Raw genomic sequence first — 19,036 nt, 5'->3', positions numbered from 1 at the left:
GCTGGGGTGCAGTGGTGTGATCACCACTGCTCACTACCAGGAGGTAGCCTTGACCTCCTGGGTTCAAGTGATCCTCCCACCTCAGCCTCCAGAGTAACTGGGGACTACAGGCATGCACCACCGTACCTGACTAGTTTTTTGTATTTTTAGTATAAATGGAGTCTCACCATGTTCCCCAGGCCATTTTCAAACACCTGGGCTCAAGTGATACTCCTGCCTCGGCCTCCCAAAGTACTGGGATTACAGGCACGAGCCACCACACCCGGCTGACTTGTTATCTTAAGATTGGGCTTTGCCATGCCTGTTAAAGAAACTTCAAGAAGATATGATCTGCTTTAATAGAAATTTTAAAGACTCTTCTGTATTACTATTATCTTTGTTATGTCATGACTATTATTTATTTATTTATTTATTTTGAGATGGAGTCTCACTCTGTCGCCCAGGCCAGAGTGCAGTGGCATGATCTCAGCTCACTGCAACCTCCACCTTCCGGGTTCAAGTGATTCTCCTGCCTCAGCCTCCCTAGTAGCTGAGATTACAGGTACTTGCCACCACACTTGGCTAATTTTTGTATTTTTAGTAGAGACGGGGTTTCACCATGTTGGCCAGGCTGGTCTTGAACTCCTGACCTCAGGTGATCCTCCTGCCTCGGCCTCCCAAAGTGCTAGGATTACAGCTGTGAGCCACTGCACCTGGCCAAAACTTTAAATTGATGTGAAAATCAGGCATCTCACAGTACTAAAAAATAAATAAATAAATAAATAAATAAAATTCTGAAAAATACAAGTGCTGAGTTTTTTTGATGGTAGAGCAATTTTTTTTTTTTTTTTTTGAGACTGAGCCTCCCCCTTTCGCCCAGGCTGGAATGAAATGGTGCAATCTTGGCTCACTGCAACCTCAGCCCCCCAGGTTCAAGTGATTCTCCTGCCTCAGCCTCCTGAGTAGCTGGGATTATGGGCATACGCCACCATGCCTGGCTAATTTTTGTATTTTTAGTAGAGACAAGGTTTCACCATGTTGGCCAGGCTGATCCCCAACTCTGACTTCAGGTGATCTACCCGCCTCAGCCTCCCAAAGTGCTGGGATTACAGGTGTGAACCACTGTGCCCAGCCTTATTTTTTCTTTTTTTGAGACAAGGTCTCACTCTATCACCCAGACTGGAATGCAGTGGCTTGATCTCAGCCCACTTGCAGCCCTGACCTTCTGGACTGAAGTGATTCTCCCACCTTAGCCTCCTGAGTAGCTGGGACTACAGGCGTGCACCACCATGCCTGGCTAATTTTTGTAGTTTTTGTAGAGACAGGATTTTGCCATGTTGCCCAGGCTGGTCTCAAACTCCTGAGCTCAAGCAGTTTGTCAGCCTTGGCCTTCCAAAGTGCTGGGATTACAGGTGTGAGCCACGGTGCCTGATCATGAGACCAATTTTTTTTTTTTTTGAGACAGAGTCTCACTATGTCACCCAGGCTGGAGTGCAGTGGCACGATTGTGGCCCACTGCAACCTCTGCCTCCCGGGTTCAAGTGATTCTTCTGCCTCAGCCTCCCAAGTAGCTGGGACTATAGGCACACGCCACCACACCCAGCTAATTTTTGCATTTTTAGTAGAGACAGCGTTTCTTCATATTGGTCATGCTGGTCTTGAACTCCTGACCTTATGATCTGCCTGCCTCGCCCTCCCAAAGTGCTGGGATTATAGGTGTGAGCCACAGCACCCCGCCAGAGAACAATTTTTTAATAGTAACTTGTTATATATAGTATTTTATGTAGTACCTATTTCGTACAGTGCAACTTGTTTTTAAACTATTTATAGGCTGGGTGCAGTGGCTCATGCCTGTATTCCCAGCACTTCGGGAGGCTGAGGCAGGAGGATTACTTGAGGTCAGGAGTTCAAGACCAGCCTGGCCAATATGATGAAACCCCATCTCTACTAAAAATACAGAATTAGCTGGGCGTGGTGGCATGCACCTGTATTCCCAGCTACTTTCAAGGCCGAGGTGAGAGGATTGCTTGAGCCTGGGAGTTCAAGGCTGCAGTTAGCTATTATCATGCTACTGCACTGCAGCCTGGGTAACAGAGTGAGATCCCATCTTAAAAAAAAAGAAAAGAAAACTATTTATTGCTTGTGTCTGCTTTATTTTCAAAGGTCTAACTCATCTTATTACTATGGATTTACACCAGAAGGAAATTCAGGGCTTCTTCAATATTCCTGTTGACAATTTAAGAGCATCTCCCTTCTTATTACAGTATATTCAAGAAGAGGTGAGCTAGCTCAAACTTTTTTATTTTAACATTCTGATTAAGGTTGAAAGATGTATTTCCATTTCCTTAGGATATCCCTAAAGGGTTAAAACTTGGTGTATTCTACCTAAAGTACCATTATACTTTATAGATATAATCCAGCATATTTTAGAATTCTGAATCTGCAGTTTGTTTCTTTAGTTAAGCTCTTAAAATTGCTTTTTCTTTTGGACCTCAAGTACCTAGAATTGGACTAGATATGATTGTAATGAGTAATTCACTCTCATTACTAGTCTATGCTTGGTCCTGGTTCTGTTTTATATATCCATCTATCCATCCTGTCTCTGTCTGTCCACCTAGTTATAATAGTCAGCATCCATGATCCCCCTCTCCCAGCAGGAAAACTAGAATCACCAGAATGACTTAGAGCTGCTCGTGGGCTCCTTCTCTCTCCTCTCCCCTGCCTCCTTACACCCTAGGGAACCACTGTCCCGAAGCAGTGTTGAATTTATCCAATGCTTTTTCTGTATCAGTGGAGATGATCATGTTTTTTCCGTTCATTCTATTAATGTGGTTTATTACCACCCTTGCATCCTGGGGTTACATTTGTTTTTCTTTGATATGAGTTAGCATTTTTGTGACTTGCTATTTAAGAAAGCTTTAAAAATGTTAATTGATATTGTACTTAGCTATTTTGCTTTTAGCTGTTTTTCTTTCCTTTTTTGTTTTTTTGAGATGGAGTCTCACCCTGTCACGCCCAGGCGGGAGTGCAATGGCGTGATCTCGGCCCACTGAAACCTCCGCCTCCCAGGTTCAAGCAATTCTCCTACCTCAGCCTCCCGAGTAGCTGGATTACAGGCATGCACTACCACCCCTGGCTAAGTTTTTGTATCTTTAGTAGAGATGGGGTTTCAGCCTGTTGGCCAGGCTGGTCTTGAACTCCTGACCTCGTGATCCGCCTGCCTCGGCCTCCCAAAGTACTGGGATTACAGGCATGAGCCACCGCACCGGGCCTTAGCTGTTTTTCTTACATAAATTATTTCTCTCTTTAATAACTTTTCTAGAGAGCTTCTTTTTACAGTACTTTATTTAAAAGATGGCAGTTTATAGGTTTCTGAGGAACTTCTTTCTGGTAAGAATACAAGGCTTCCCCATTCTCCAGCAATTGATGTAAGTCCTTATAGAGAAAATGAATTTAAGTATTTTTGAAAGAGAAAAATGTAAAATATTCTGCTTTGTTTTTCTTTAAAGTTACACACAAGAAACATAAAAACTCTAGTCCAGGCGCAGTGGCTCACGCCTATAATCCCAGCACTTTGGGAGTCCGAGGCGGGTGGATCACTTGAGGTCAGGAGTTCAGACCAGCCTAGCCAATATGGTGAAACTCCGTCTTTACTAAAAATACATAATTAGCTGGATATGGTGGTGGGCGCCTGTAATCCCAGTTACTTGGGAGGCTGAGGCAGGAGAATTGCTTGAACCTGGGAGGTGGAGGTTGCAGTGAGCCAGGATTGTGCCATGGCACTCCTGCCTGGGTGACAGAGTGAGACTCTGTCTCATCAAAAACAAAAAAGAAAACAAAAATACTCTAACAAATTCAAAAAATAATAGAGACTTTAATTTTGCCTGAAAATTTTTTTTGTTGATCTTTGAGATAGGGTCTTTCTCTGTCACCCAGGCTGGAGTGCTGTGGTGCCATGATAGCTCACTGCAACCTTGAACTCCTGGGCTCAAGAGATTTCTCCCACCTCAGTCTCCTGAGTAACTGAGATTAGAGGTGTGCCACCACACCTAGCTAATTAAAAAAATATATTTCCAGAGTTAGAATCTTGCTATGTTACCCAGGCTGGTCTCAAACTCTGTGCCTGCCCTAATTTTACCTGAATATTATTCTCAGTTGAAAGAGATGGTGGCCGGGCGCGGTGGCTCAAGCCTGTAATCCCAGCACTTTGGGAGGCCGAGACGGGCGGATCATGAGGTCAGGAGATCGAGACCATCCTGGCTAACACGGTGAAACCCCGTCTCTACTAAAAATACAAGAAAATTAGCCGGGCAAGGTGGCGGGCGCCTATAGTCCCAGCTACTCGGGAGGCTGAGGCAGGAGAATGGCGTGAACCCGGGGGAGCGGAGCTTGCAGTGAGCCGAGATCGCGCCACTGCACTCCAGCCTGGGGCACAGAGCAAGACTCCGCGTCAAAAAAAAAAAAAAAAAAAAAAGAAAGAGATGGTAAGATAAAATTGGCAAATGTCTTGATAGGGAAGGATGAAGAGGTTTAGGCAGAGAGAGAGTGAGAGGGTGAGCATTGAACGTGGTTCAGTTAGCAACCAGCCATGCGGAGAAACCTGTCATTTTGGAAGAAATAGAGCAGTCGCTATAGACTTATATGGGTTGCTGTCGACATCTTGTGGTTTTAGGGGATGTTTCCATTGAAGACACAGGCATGTTGTGTGCCAATGTCCCAAGGCACAAATGGCAATTGCACCTCTTGAGGGATGCCCAGCGGGTGAGCCTAAAGAACGAAGGCTGGGGCACCCTTGTGCTGGTTGCAAGGTCAGGCTGGAAGCCTAAGCCTAGTCATTGCCTGTAGTGCAGGCTTCTACCTCAGGATGACACTGCCTTCTACTTGAAAAAATCCCCATTTTAGTTTCATTGTTGAGAAGAAGTCAGGGCTGGGTGTGGTGGCCCACACCTATAATCCCAGCACTTTGAGAGGTTGAGGAGGTTGCATCAGTTTAGTCCAGGAGTTCAAGACCATCCTTGGCAATATGGCAAAACCCTGTCTCCACAAAAACTACAAAAATTAACCAGGTGTGGTGGTGCATGCCTGTAGTCCCAGCTACTCAGGAGGACGAGAAGTGGGAGGATTGCTTGAGCCTGGGAGGTCGAAGTTGTCCAGGTGGTCGAGGCTGCATTGAGCCATGACCTGGGTGACAGAATGAGATTCTGTCTTAAAAAAAAAAAAAAAAAAAAAATTAATGTATGGGAACTTGGTGTTAAAAAGGAATTTTTGTCGTATTGCTTTTTCTTTTTTTTTTTTTTTTGGAGACAGAGTCTCTCTTTGTCACTCAGGCTGGAACACAATCTCGGCTCACAGCAACCTCCGCCTCCCGGGTTCAAGCGATTCTCCTGCCTCAGCCTCCCGAGTAGCTGGGATTACAGGCATGCACCACCACACCTGGCTAATTTTGTATTTTTAGTAGAGACAGGGTTTCTCCATGTTTTTTTTTTTTTTTTTTTTTTTTTTTGAGACGGAGTCTCGCTCTGTCACCCAGGCTGGAGTGCGGTGGCCGGATCTCAGCTCACTGCAAGCTCCGCCTCCCGGGTTCACGCCATTCTCCTGCCTCAGCCTCCCAAGTAGCTGCGACTATAGGCGCCCGCCACCTCGCCCGGCTAGTTTTTTGTATTTTTTAGTAGAGACGGGGTTTCACCGTGTTAGCCAGGATGGTCTCGATCTCCTGACCTCGTGATCCGCCCGTCTCGGCCTCCCAAAGTGCTGGGATTACAGGCGTGAGCCACCGCGCCCGGCCGGTTTCTCCATGTTGGTTAGGCTGGTTTCGAACTCCCAACCTCAGGTGATCTGCCCACCTTCGCCTCCCAAAGTGCTGGGATTACAGGCATGAGCCACCATGCTCGGCCTAATTGTTGTATTTTTAGTAGAGATAGCGTTTCACGGTGTTGGCCAGGCTGGTCTTGAACTTCTGAACTCCAGAGATCTGCCTGCCTCAGCTTCCCAAAGTACTGGTATTACAGGCATGAGCTACCACAGCTGGCCTGTATTGCCTTTTTATAGTATATGTATCTTGTCTCTTTTGTTTTTATGTGTTAGAGTCTCTTAAAGCAGGGGATAGATATTCATGTTTCACTGAATCTAAGGTGCTGTCAGTCCAAGCTTACATTATTTTATGTCACCAAGAAAGAAGAAAACATTGCTAATTATACTGTGGCACCGTGCCTTCTTGTCACTTAGTGATCCTATTCTGCAGGTTTTGATGCTGACACTTTCATCTCTGATAGCTCATACTTTATCTCTTGTGTTTGTCACTGGAATTTAAGCACCTTCTGCCAGAGTTAGAAGGAACATTCTGGTACTAGGATGCTCGTTGCCTTGAAACTTTTGCCATCTTTTTTTTTTTTTTTTTTTTTTTTTTTTTTTGAGACGTAGTCTCGCTCCGTTGCCCAGGCTAGAGTGTAGTGACATGATCTCGGCTCACTGCAAGCTCCGCCACCCGGGTTCACGCCATTTTCCTGCTTCAGCCTCCCCAGTAGCTGGGACTACAGGCACCTACCACCATGCCTAGCTAATTTTTTTGTATTTTTAGTAGAGATGGGTTTCACCGTGTTAGCCAGGATGGTCTCAGTCTCCTGACCTAGTGATCGCCTGCCTCGGCCTCCCAAAGTGCTGGGATTATAGGTGTGAGCCACCGCGCCCGGCCAACTTTCGCCATCTATTCTGAGGGCATCTGTCAGTGTCTGCTGCCTTCCGCTGCGTTGCTGGGGATGTGTCAGGCAGTCCTTTTCCAGTTCAGTCCTTTTCACAGTTTCACCTACTGGTAGGGATCTTCCTTTCTGAAGTTTCATAAAGCATTTGATTGTTGCCTTGCAAGAAAATGTGGAATTGTATCATTTTTCCAGTGATAAATATTTGATTCATGAATATCAAATTACACCCTGATGGTCCCTTCCTGTGTCTTTCTGCATACATGATAAGTTTTCTTTTCTTTTTTTTCTTTTTGAGACGGAGTTTTGCTCTTGTTACCCAGGCTGGAGTGCAATGGCGCGATCTCGGCTCACCGCAACCTCTGCCTCCCAGGTTCAAGCGATTCTCCTGCCTCAGCCTCCTGAGTAGCTGGGATTACAGGCATGGGTCACCATGCCCAACTAATTTTGTATTTGTAGTAGAGAGGGGGTTTCTCCGTGTTGGTCAGGCTGGTCTTGAACTCCCGACCTCAGGTCATCCACCCACCTCAGCCTCCCAGAGTGCTGGGATTACAAGTGTGAGCCACCACATCCGACTTGATAATTTTTCATTTTAGTGAAAAATTTATTGAAAAGAATCATAGTAATTCTTTCTGGAGACATTTTAAATGGTTCAAATGATTGTCCTGCCTCAGCCTCCTGAGTAGCTGGATTACAAGTGTGCACCACCACGCCTGGCTAATTTTTTTTTGCATTTTTAGTAGAGAGGGGGTTTCACTATGCTGGCCACACTGGTCTTGGCTCAGATTTTCTGCCCGCCTGGCCTCCCAAAGTGCTGGGATTGTGGGCATGAGCCACCACGCCTGGCCATCTTTGGGAATTTTTTTTTAATCTGTTAAGTATTTCATCCCTTCTATTTCTTTTATTATTTTCCTTTGGGAACTATTAAGTCCTGAAAATTTTGGATCTAGTCTTTGTAACTTTTAAGAACTTATTTTACTTTTTGCATACTTATATATAGCATTCCGGGGAAATTCCTTGGCTTGGTCTTCCCTGGTTTGTTCTTAAAGTTGTGTTTATTCTACTGTTAAGCCAGCCAGCTACTGGGTTTCTTTAGACCATAATAACTTCCTCCTCCTAGATTTATTTGTGGTTCTTTTTCATAATAACTTGTTCTTTCTTGTTGTATATAATTTCCCGTTTTAACCTCTATAGAGACAATAGACTTGTTTTTGTTAGAGTCCTTTCTTTTAGGTCCTTTAATTGTTATTAACTGTTTTCTTGGTTCTATCTTTTCTTGGCTGGGTTTGGTAATGTTTGATGAGACAAGGAAGTACATGAAAAAGTTTAGAAAGACTGCCAGCAAAAATAATGAAAGTGCCGAAATGGAAATATATTTTACTGCCTTACTTCCTGAGAGTGTTGGATAAATTAGGCTTTCCTGTAGATACAGCTGAGACACGTGATTATGCCGGCTGCAACTGTACTAGATTATTCAAATTAATCATTTTTTTGTTCATTTGCTAAGTAGTTATTATTTAGTACTTGTTATATGGTAGGCATTGTTTTATACATGGTGCTAGATGTTATTAACTGCTCATATTAAAATTCAGTGGTGTAATTGAAAACAAAACAATGAGAATATAGTTAATATATTTTTTAAAAATAGTTCTGGGCTGATTATCCTTTAACAAATCGGTTGCTTCAACATGTTATGACTGCGATATGTTAAATAGCCATTTGTTTGAACTGCACTAATTTGGAATTTGACAGCTTGTACTCAGATTGAACTGGATATCCTTGTACTTTGAAATTACATGTAGTTAGGAATCTTATTGACTAGATATATAGAAACATCTTTACACTGCATTATTAGTATTTGCTGGCAGAGATATGAGCTAATCACCAATTATCCCTGCTTTTTTCCTAAAAGAAGTCTGTGTGGCTCACATGTTAGTAATATTTTTTCGTAGACAGGTTCCTTTTTTCATTTTCCAAAGAAGAATTTTACTTTGAACTTTTTCTTTTTTTAGAAAACTTTCAACTAACCAAGCATTTTTGGGTGTGTTGGAATTTTCCTTTTTGTCGACATGCAGTAATATCTGACTTCTTGTCTGTCACAGATCCCAGATTACAGGAATGCAGTAATCGTGGCCAAGTCTCCAGCATCGGCGAAGAGGTAGGTGGGAATCTCACAACCTCTTTCTGGATCTACTTCTAAGGATTGTATCCCTGATGAGTTCCAGGCATTCTAGTTTGAACTTCAGTGGTTCCCAGTGATATCTCTTATTTTTCTTCCATGGACTGGTGTTTTAAGATTGTTCTGTCAACTCCATTTATTAAGTAAACATTTTAATTTACTCTCTTCTTTTTTCCAATCCCGCTGTATAATTGGCAGATATATTTCTTAAGTTATCTTCTACTTACACTTTATTTTGTTTCTTTTTATTATTTTTATTTATCTTTTGAGATGCAGTTTTGCTCTTGTTGCCCGAGCTGGAGTGTAGTGGCGTGATCTCGGCTCACCACAACCTCCACCTCCTGGATACAAGTGATTCTCCTGCCTCAGCCTCCCAAGTAGCTGGGATTACAGGCGTGCACCACCATGCCTGGCTAATGTTTGTATTTTTAGTAGAGATGGGGTTTCACCATGTTGGTCAGGCTGGTCTCAAACTCCTGACTTCAGGTGATCCACCCGCCTCAGCCTCCCATAGTGCTGGGATTACAGGCATGAGCCACCACACCAGGCCTTGTTCTTATTTTTATTTTTATTTTTAATAGTAGAAACAGAGTTTTGCCATGTTGTCCAGGCCGGTCTTGAACTACTGAGGCTCCCACCCGCCTTAGCTTCCCAAAGTGCTGGGATTATAGGCATGAGCCACCACGCCTGACCTCAATCATATTTCTTGACCAAAGCAATCCAGGTCTGGGGAATGCGATCTAGTGTTTTCCCCAGACCCAGATTGACAATCACATGTCAATCTTCGAGTCTGGCATTTACAGTACTGGCGAATATTTACAGTACTAGCAGACAACTTTGTAGTTGTTTACTGCCCCTTATTTGAGGAACTCAGAAATTGATTAACAGAATTTTATCCACCTGAGAGGTCAGTTGTTTGTATATGTTAAAGGTGACATTTGGCAAAATTGATACAACCTGAGGTGTACCAAAGGGGCAGCCTTGAGAGTCAGTAGAGTGAGTTACATGTAACCTGGAGTAACTGATGTGTCACTAATGCATACTTAAAATTGTATGTTGGTGAGAGGATTTCATATACCAGTATTTTGTGGAGAAGCCACTCAATTGGAGAGGGAAAGAACAAAATCACTTGTAGGAATAAAGCCTTTTTTCTAAAAAAGCCCTTTTAAAGTTATTTTTCAGTTGAATACCTTTGTTTGCTGGATTGTTGTTGAGTCCTGTGGAATGAAAGAAAGTGTAGGGTCCCTCCATCCTGGGCCCGTGGGCTAGCAGTATTGAAGGATGGAGGAGAACTTGCATACAGTAAGCTATTGATTTCAAAAGTATTTCTCATAGGTCATTGGATATTATAAATTAAGAATAGCACTTTAATATGTAGACTTAGTATATTAAATAAAATAAATGGGCATTTGAGATAAAACCATTACATGGCTGTGTTCTTGTGGCTGACTTTCCCAACCCAGCCAGGCCTGTGTTCACCCACGTGTCCTTCAAGAAGTTGTATCACCTGGTCTCCTCTTGTCCATTTAATTAAATTGTAAGAAACAGATTCAATTTTAGAAGGTAAACATTTCAAATAACTTTTTCAAACATTTGTTCAAAGGCTGAATTAACTTTACTTGGTAATTTTTCTCTGATATACATGCTTTAAAAAAATTTAGATGAAAAATCATGTAATACACAAACAATCATTTTAAAGTATAGAATTCACTGGCATTTAGTGCATTTGCAATGTTGTGTAACCACCACTTAGCTCTGTTTTCAGAACATTTTTGTCATCCCAGAAAAACACCTAGTACCCATTCAGCAATCATTCCTTATCCCTTCACCTTCTGTCCCTTGGCAGCCACACTATGTGGCCTTTTGTGTCTGGTTTCTTTCACTTAGCAGTTTTCAAGGTTCATCTGTGGTGTAGCATGTAGTATCTCAGTGGTTTTTGTTTTTGTTCGAGACAGAGTTATTGTTGTTGTTCGAGACAGAGTCTTGCTCTGTTGCCCAAACTGGAATGCAGTGGTGCGATCTCAGCTCACTGCAACCTCCTGGGTTCAAGCGATTCTCCTGCCTCAGCCTCCCAAGTAGCTGGAATTACAGGTGCATGCCACCACACCTGGGTAATTTTTGTATTTTTAGTAGAGATGGGGTTTCACCATGTTAGTCAGGCTGATCTTGAACTCCTGACCTCATCATCTGCCCACCTCAACCTCCCAGAGTGCTGGGATTACAGGCGTGAGCCACCGCGGTTGGCCAGTACCTCAGTCCTTTTGATGGCTGAGTAATGTTGCATTGTATGTGTATGCTAGTTTGTTTATCCATTCATCTGTTGATGGACACTTTTTTTTTTTTTAACCTTTTGGCTATTATGAATAGTACTCCTATGATCATTCATGGATTAGTTTTTATGTGGGCATAAATTTTCATTTTTCATTTCTTGTGGATATATATTAGGATTGGAATTGCTGGGTCACATGGCAGTTTCGTTTATGTTTTGAGGAACTACCAGTCTCTTTTCCACTGCAGCTGCCCATTTTACATTCCCACCAGCAGAGTGTGAGGGTTCCAACTTCTCTGCATCCTCACTGACACTTAATTCTCTGATTTTTTTCATTATAATCATCCTAGTGGGTGTGAAATGGTACCTTATTGTGGTTTTCATTTGCATTTTCCCTAATGATTGATGATGTTGAGTATCTTTTTCTATTTTAATGAGACAGGGTCTCACTATGTTGCTCAGGCTGGGCTCAAACTCTTGGGCTCAATCAATCCTTCTTCCTCAGCCTGTTGAGTATATACATATATATGTGTTTGTATATATAGGTACATATATATGTGTATATATGTATATACACGTATATGTGTGTGTATATATATGCATGTGTGTGTATATATATATTTATATATATATATATATATTTTTTTTTTTTTTTTTTTTGAGACAGAGTCTCGCTCTGTTGCCTAGGCTGGAGTGCAGTGGCACAATCTCAGCTCACTGCAACCTCTGCCTCCCAGGTTTAAGTGATTCTCCTGCTTCAACCTCCTGAGTAGCTGGGATTACAAGTATGCGCCACCATGCCCAGCTGTTGAGTATATTTTTATGTGCTTTTCGGCCATTTGTATATATTTGGAGAAATGCCTGTTAACACCCTTTGCCCTTTTAATAATTGGGTTGTGTTTTTGTTGAGTTATAAGCATTCTTTATATATTCTACATACTAAACCCTTGTTAGATACATGATTTGCAGATATTTTCTCTCTTTCTGCAGATTGTCTTTTCACTGTCTTGATAGTGTTCTTTCACACAAACAGGTTTCAATATTGGCAAAGTTCAATTTATCTTTTTTTTTTTTTTGAGACGGAGTCTCGGTCTGTTGCCCAGGCTGGAGTGCAGTGGCATGGTCTTGGCTCACTGCAACTTCTACCTCCTGGCTACAAGTAATTCTCCTGCCTCAGCCTCCTGAGCAGCTGGGATTACAGGTGCCCGCCACTACACCTGGCTAATTTTTTGTATTTTTAGTAGAGATGGGGTTTCACCATGTTGGCCAGGCTGGTCTTGAACTCTCGACCTCATGATCCGCCTGCCTTGGCCTCCCAAATCAGTTTATGTTTTTTGTTTGTTATTGCCTCTGCTTCTGATGTCATATCTAAGAATCCATTGGCCAGGTGCAGTGGCTCACTTCTGTAATCTCAGCACTTTGGGAGGCTGAGGCAGGAGGATCACTTGAGCCCAGAAATTTGAGACTAGCCAGGGCAATATAGTGAGACCTCATTTCTAAGGGGAAAAAAAATATTAACTGGATGTGGTGGCATGTATCTGTGGTTCTAGCTACTTGGGTGGCTGAGGTGGGAGGATTGCTAGAGCCCAGGAGGTCAAGGCTACAGTGAGCTGTGATTGCACCACTGCCTTCCAGTCTGATTGACACAGCCAGATCCTGTCTCAAAAAAAAAAAAAAAAAAAGAAGAGTCCATTGCCAAATCCGAGGTCATGAAATTTACCCCTGTATTGTCTCCTAATGATTTTAGTTTTTGCTCTTATATTTAGGTATTTGATATTTTATTTATTTATTTATTTATTTTTGAGACAGAGTCCAGAGTCTTGCTCTGTTGCCCAAGCTCAAGTGCAGTGACATGATCTTGGCCCACTGCAACCTCCAGCTCCTGGGTTCAAGCAATTCTCCTGCCTCAGCCTCTTCAGTAGCTGAGATTACAGGTGTGTGCCACCACGCCTGGCTAATTTTTGTATTTTTAGTAGAGACAGAGTTTCACCATGTTCGTCAGGCTAGTCTCAAACTCCTGACTTCAAGTGATCCACCCGCCTTGGCCTTCCAAAACGCTGAGATTACAGGCATGAGCCACTGTGCCTGGCTGGTCTTTGATCATTTTGAGTTAATATGTGTATATGGAGTAAGATGGGCATCCAGCTTCATTCTGAGCATGTGGAGATGCAGTTATTACAGCACCATTTGTTGAAAGACTACCTTTTCTCCATTATATTGCCTTTGCTCTTTCATCAAAGATCAGTTGACAATATTTATGTAGGTCTATTTCTGAGCTCTCTGTTTTGTTCCATTTATATATTTGTCTGTTCTTTCACCAATCCCACACTGTCTTGATTACTATAGCTTTTTTTTTTTTTTTTTAAGACTGAGTCTCTGTTACCTAGGCTGGAGTACAGTTGCTTGATCTCAGCTCACTGCAACCTCCACCTCCTGGGTTCAAGCCATTCTTGTGCCTCAGCCTCCCGAGTAGCTGGGCTTACAGGTGTGCACCACTATGCCTGGCTAATTTTTGTGTTTTTAGTAGAGACGGGGTTTCGCCATGTTGGCCAGGCTGGTCTCCAACTCCTGACCTCAAGTGATCTTGACCTCAAGTGATCCTCCCAAAGTATTGGGATTACAGGCGTGAGCCACCGCACCCAGCCACCATAGCTTTTTTATTTTTTTTGAGACGGAGTTTCACTCTTGTTTCTCAGGCTGCACAATCTCAGCTCACTGCAACCTTTGCCTCCCAGGTTCCAGCTACTTTACTGCCTCAGCCTCCCAAGTAGCTGGGATTACAGACATGCACCACTTCACCTGGCTAATTAGTAGAGATGGTGTTTCACTATGTTGATCAGGCTGGTGACCAACCTGATCTTCTGACCTCAGGTGATCCACCCACCTTGGTCTCCCAAAGTGCTGGGATTATAGGTGTGAGCCACCACGCTCGGCCCTCTATAGCTTTTTTTTCTTTTGAGACGGAGTTTCGTTCCTGTTGCCCAGGTTGGGTTACAGTGGCACGACTTCGGCTCACCCCACAACCTCTACCTCCTGAGTTCAAGTGATTCTCCTGCCTCAGCCTTCTGACTAGCTGGGATTACAGGCATGAGCCACCACGCCTATCTAATTTTGTATTTTTAGTAGAGATGGGGTTTCTCCATGTTGGTCAGGCTGGTATCGAACTCCTGACCTCAGGTGATCCACCTGCTTCCCAAAGTGTTGGGATTATAGGCGTGAGCCACTGCACCCGGCCCTCTATAGCTTTTCAATAGTCTTTTTTTTTTTTTTTTTTTTGGAGATGGAGTCTCGCTCTGTTGCCCAGACTGGAGTGCAGTGGCACAATCTCAGCTTACTGCAACCTCCGCCTCCTGGGTTCAAGCAGTTCTGTGCCTCAGCCTCCCAAGTAGCTGGGATTACAGGTACCTGCCGCCATGCCCAGCTAATTTTTGTAGTTTTAGTAGAGATGGGGTTTCACCATCTTAGCCAGGCCAGTCTTGAACTCCTGACCTCATGATCCACTTGCCTCAGTCTCCCAAAGTGCTGGGATTACAGGTATGAGCCACCACGCCCAGTCTTAATAGTCTTCAAGTTGGGTATTGTCACACCTCCAACTTCGTTCTTCAATATTGTGTAGGCTATTCTGGGTCTTTTGCCTCTCCATATAAACTTCAGAATCAGTTTTTTGAAATCTACAAAATAACTTGTTGGGATTTGGATTGGGATTTGCATTAAATCTGTAGATCAAATTGGGAAGAACTGGCATATTGACAATATTGAGTCTTCCTATCCATGAACATGGGATATCATTTTTTAAAAATTCGTCTTTGATTTCTGTCATCAGAGTTTTCCCCATATAGATGTGTACTTTTTTTTTTTTTTTTTTTTTTTTTTTTTTTTTTTTTTTTGAGACGGAGTCTCGCTGTGTCTCCCAGGCTGGAGTGCAGTGGCGTGATCTCAGCTCACTGCAAGCTCCGCCTCCCAGGTTTACACTATTCTCCCGCCTCAGCCTCCCAAGTAGCTGAGACTACAGGCGCCCGCCACCATGCCCGGCTAGTTTTTTGTATTTTTAGTAGAGACGGGGTTTCACCATGTTAGCCAGGATAGTCTCGATCTCCTGACCTTGTGATCCACCCGCCTCGGCCTCCCAAAGTGCTGGGATTACAGGCTTGAGCCACCGCGCCCGGCCTTTTTTTTTTTTTTTTTTTTAAAGAGACAAAGTCTTGCTGTGTTTACGCAGGCTGGAGTGCACTGGTGCCATCACAGCTCACTACAGCCTTGAATTTTTGGGCTAATGGCAGTCCTTTCATTTCAGCCTCCTAAGTAGCTAGGACTATAGTTGCGCATCACTATGCCTGGCTAATTAAAAAATACATTTTTTTTTTTGGTACAGACAGGGGTCTGACTGTGTTGCCTAGGCTGGTCTCTAACACCTAGGCTCAGCCTCCCAGTGTTGGGATTGCAGGCATGAGCCATCTCTTCCAGCCCATATTTTGTTATATTTATGCCTAAATAAATATTTCATTTCTTTGGGTATTGCTTAAATTTTTTTTTTTTTTTTGAGACGGAGTCTTGCTCTGTTGCCCAGGCTGGAGTGCAGTGGTGCAATCTCAGCTCACTGCAAGCTCCGCCTCCTGGGTTCACGCCATTCTCCTGCCTCAGCCTCCCGAGTAGCTGGGACTACAGGCGCCCGCCACCTCGCCCGGCTAGTTTTTTTGTATTTTTTAGTAGAGATGGGGTTTCACCGTGTTAGCCAGGATAGTCTCGATCTCCTGACCTCGTGATCCGCCCGCCTTGGCCTCCCAAAGTGCTGGGATTACAGGCTTGAGCCACCGCACCCGGCCGGGTATCGCTTAATTTTTTAGACATTGTTTTCTTTAGTGCTGTGAGCATATTTATGATAGCTAATTTATTCTGTCTCGTTATTCTGACATTGGGCTTTTTCAGAGATTGTTTCTGTTGACTGCTTTTTTCCTGTGTATGGGCCATGTTTTTCTTTTCTTTTAATTTTTAAAAAACTTCTTACTTTATTATTTTAATTTAATTTTTATTTTTATTTTATGACAGAGTCTTTCTCTGTTGCCCAGGCTGGAGTGCAGTGGCGTGATCTCAGCTCACTGTGACCTCTGCCTTCCGGGTTCCAGCGATTCTCCTGCCTCAACCTCCTGAGTAGCTGGGATTACAGGAGTGTGCCACCACACCCAGCTAATTTTTGTATTTTTAGTAGAGACAGGGTTTCATCATGTTGGCTGGGCCAGTCTCAAACTCCTGACCTCAGGTGATCCACCCATCTTGGCCTCCCAAAGTGCTGGGATTACAGGTGTGAGCCACCGTGCCTGGCCAAAACTTCTTTCTTTTTTTTTTTTTTTTTTTTTGAGACGGAGTCTCGCTCTGTCGCCCAGGCTGGAGTGCAGTGGCGTGATCTCGGCTCACTGCAAGCTCCGTCTCCCAGGTTCACGCCATTCTCCTGCCTCAGCTTCCCGAGTAGCTGGGACTACAGGCGCCCGCCACCACACCTGGCTAAGTTTTTGTATTTTTAGTAGAGATGGGGTTTCACAGTGTTGGCCAGGGTGGTCTTGATCTCCTGACCTCGTGATCCGCCCGCCTCGGCCTCCCAAAGTGCTGGGATTACAGGCGTGAGCCACCGCGCCTGGCCCAAAACTTCTTACTTTAAAAAAGAAAACAGAAACAAGATCTTGCTGTGTTTCTGGACTGGTCTCAAAACTCCTGGCCTCAAGCAATTCTCCTGCCTTGGCCTCCCAAAGTTCTAGAATTAAAAGTGTGAGCCACCATGCCTGGCCCATATTTTCCTTTTTGTCTGCATGCCTTGTACATTTTAGTTAAAAACAACATTTTAAATTATGTAATGTGAAAAATCTGAGCATCAGATTCTACCTCCACCAATTCTCAGTGTGTGTTTTTTTTTTTTTTTTTGAGATGGAGTCTCGCTCTGCCGCCCAGGCTGGAGTGCAGTGGCCGGATCTCAGCTCACTGCAAGCTCCGCCTCCCGGGTTCACGCCATTCTCCTGCCTCAGCCTCCCGAGTAGTTGGGACTACAGGCGCCCGCCACCGCGCCCGGCTAGTTTTTTGTATTTTTTAGTAGAGACGGGGTTTCACCGTGTTAGCCAGGATGGTCTCGATCTCCTGACCTCGTGATCCGCCCGTCTCGGCCTCCCAAAGTGCTGGGATTACAGGCTTGAGCCACCGCGCCCGGCCTCTCAGTGTTTTTTGTTGCTGTTGTTTCTGTGATACATTTGTTTACTGGCTATCCTGTGCCAGTTCTGTAAAGACTGTATTCTTTGTAGCATTCAGCCACTGAAGTCTCTGGTTGGTTAGCTTACTGGCCAGCTAATGACTAGACAGAGATTTCCTGAAATGCCTTGAAGCAATAAATCTCCCACTTTCTTCAAGGTCTGTGTGTGTGTGTGTGCATGTGTTGAATTCTCCCAGCAGCTTACAACTCTGCCTTAGCGTTTACTTTCTGGTTGCACAGTGCCTTGAGGTCAGCCAAGGTTCAAGGTTAGGGGCTTTTCAGGTCCTTTCTGGGTAAGCGCATGTTTTTTACATGCAGGAATAAGCTTTTCAAGGCCCATATGGCCATCTCATTCCCTAGATTTTCCTTTTTTTTTTTTTTTTGGTCTAGCCCCTTGTTTTACTCAACTGGCATTGTCACTTCAGGCCGCTGCAGTGTTGAACAGTTGCTGTTGATTGTTCATCTACTCTGGAGATACGACTGTTCACACAGAGTGAGCTCTAAGTCTGGTCATATTCTCCAGCCCTGAGTCTCAGCGAGCTGCCAGATAGGCATAATAGTGACGGTTATCTGAGAATGGGTTTCTTGAGAAACTCCAAACCTGTTCTTTTCCCACCAGTGGTTGCTAGTCTTCTGGTTTCTCATGGCCACCATGTTTATGAGGTTTCCAATTTTTGTCTTTCACACAACTGGAGAGAGAGGCATGGGAATAGGCAAGTTAAAACACACAAAGTTTCTTTTTTTTTTTTTTTTTTTTGCAACAGGGTCTCACTCTGATGCCCAGACTGGAGTGCAGTGGCATGATTATGGTTTACTGCAGCCTCGACTTCCTGGGCTCAGGTGATCCTCCCACCTCAGCCTCCCAGGTAGCTGAGACCACAGGCATGCAGCACCATGCCTGGCTAATTTTTGTGTTTTTTGTGGAGATGGGGTTTCACTATATTGCCCAGGCTGGTCTCCAACTCCTGGCCTCAAGTGATCTGCCCATCTTAGCCTCCCAAAGTGTTGGGATAATAGTCATGAACCAGCATGCCCAGCCCAAAGTTTGCTCTTTAACAAGATTCAGCTGTTTTTCTTAAACACTCCTCAGATTGTTGCAAGCCATTGGTTCACTTCCATAGTTATGTAGAAGTTATTTTTTGCAAATTTTTTTAGAGTTTTTGTTTCTTTCATGGAGGAGCAGATTTTTTAGGGTCCTTATTCTGCCATTCTAGAGTGGTGCTTCTCTATAGTGTTTTTTTGTTTGTTTTTGTTTTTGTTTTTGAGACAGATTTTTATACTTGTCACCCAGGCTGGAGTGCAATGATGCCATCTTGGCTCACTGCAACCTCCACTTCCCAGGTTCAAGCGATTCTTCTGTCTCAGCCTCCTGAGTAGCTGGGATTACAGGCTCCCATCATCACACCCAGCTAATTTTTGTATTCTTAGTAGAGATGGAGTTTTCACCGTGTTGGCCAGGCTGGTCTGGAACTCCTAACCTCAGGTGATCTGCCTGCCTCAGCCTCCCAAAATGCTGGGATTACAGGCGTGAGCCACCACGTCCGGCCCTCTATAGTGTTTTGAATATCTCCTTATATAGCTGTTTTAATGGTTGTTCTAAGTATTTTATTACATATACAAAACATATTACAATATACTGATGTCATTTTATCAGTTTGAGTGAAATATAGAAGCCATACCTC

General features: G+C 43.8%; 1 protein-coding gene across 7 annotated transcripts in view; it reads left to right on the top strand.

Moving 5' to 3' along the window:
• The window catches only part of PRPSAP2 (phosphoribosyl pyrophosphate synthetase associated protein 2), a 76,559-nt gene that overhangs the window by 25,583 nt on the left and 31,940 nt on the right, over nucleotides 1-19,036 (top strand). For all 7 annotated transcript variants that reach the window (XM_050763935.1, XM_050763934.1, XM_050763937.1 and 4 more), the window contains 2 exons: nucleotides 2,143-2,258; nucleotides 8,777-8,832. In XM_050763935.1, the coding sequence (XP_050619892.1) occupies nucleotides 2,143-2,258; nucleotides 8,777-8,832 (172 nt within the window). The remainder of the gene's footprint in view (nucleotides 1-2,142; nucleotides 2,259-8,776; nucleotides 8,833-19,036) is intronic.

The sequence above is a fragment of the Macaca thibetana genome, chromosome 16, assembly GCF_024542745.1.
Source record: "Macaca thibetana thibetana isolate TM-01 chromosome 16, ASM2454274v1, whole genome shotgun sequence".
Taxonomy (NCBI): domain Eukaryota; kingdom Metazoa; phylum Chordata; class Mammalia; order Primates; family Cercopithecidae; genus Macaca; species Macaca thibetana.
This window is presented reverse-complemented; position numbering and strand designations above follow the sequence as displayed.